Source organism: Cariama cristata, unplaced genomic scaffold (assembly GCF_000690535.1).
Source record: "Cariama cristata isolate BGI_N322 unplaced genomic scaffold, ASM69053v1 scaffold25787, whole genome shotgun sequence".
Taxonomy (NCBI): Eukaryota; Metazoa; Chordata; class Aves; order Cariamiformes; family Cariamidae; genus Cariama; species Cariama cristata.
Window position 1 is genome coordinate 8702 of NW_009626418.1, and position 231 is coordinate 8932.

At 63.6% G+C, this 231-nt stretch overlaps 1 protein-coding gene across 1 annotated transcript in view; it reads right to left on the reverse strand.

The window, feature by feature from the left end:
• The window catches only part of RAP1GAP2 (RAP1 GTPase activating protein 2), a gene marked incomplete at both ends in the record, with an annotated part of 7649 nt that extends 7452 nt beyond the window's left edge, over positions 1-197 (reverse strand). The window contains one exon of the mRNA XM_009704041.1: positions 57-197. Coding sequence (XP_009702343.1) covers positions 57-197 — 141 coding nt within the window. The remainder of the gene's footprint in view (positions 1-56) is intronic.
• Positions 198-231: the final 34 nt, after the last annotated feature.

A 231-nucleotide genomic window follows, 5' to 3' on the forward strand; every position in this document is an offset into this window, starting at 1 on the left:
CTTTGCCAGCCCTTGGTGCATTTTAACCCTGCTGTCGGCAAGGCACAGGGGTTTACCTTGAAAGACTCCAGAAAGCCTCCGTGACCCCCGTTCTCCAGCTTGTCCTCCTCGGGCCCCAGCCCCAGCATGGTCTGCGTGTGCCCATGGAGCTCGTCGTGAAGGTTGTCCAACAAGGCGGCCCGCGTCCGGTCCTGGGGGAGCGAGAACAGGCTCAGCTGGGGGGCTGGAGGG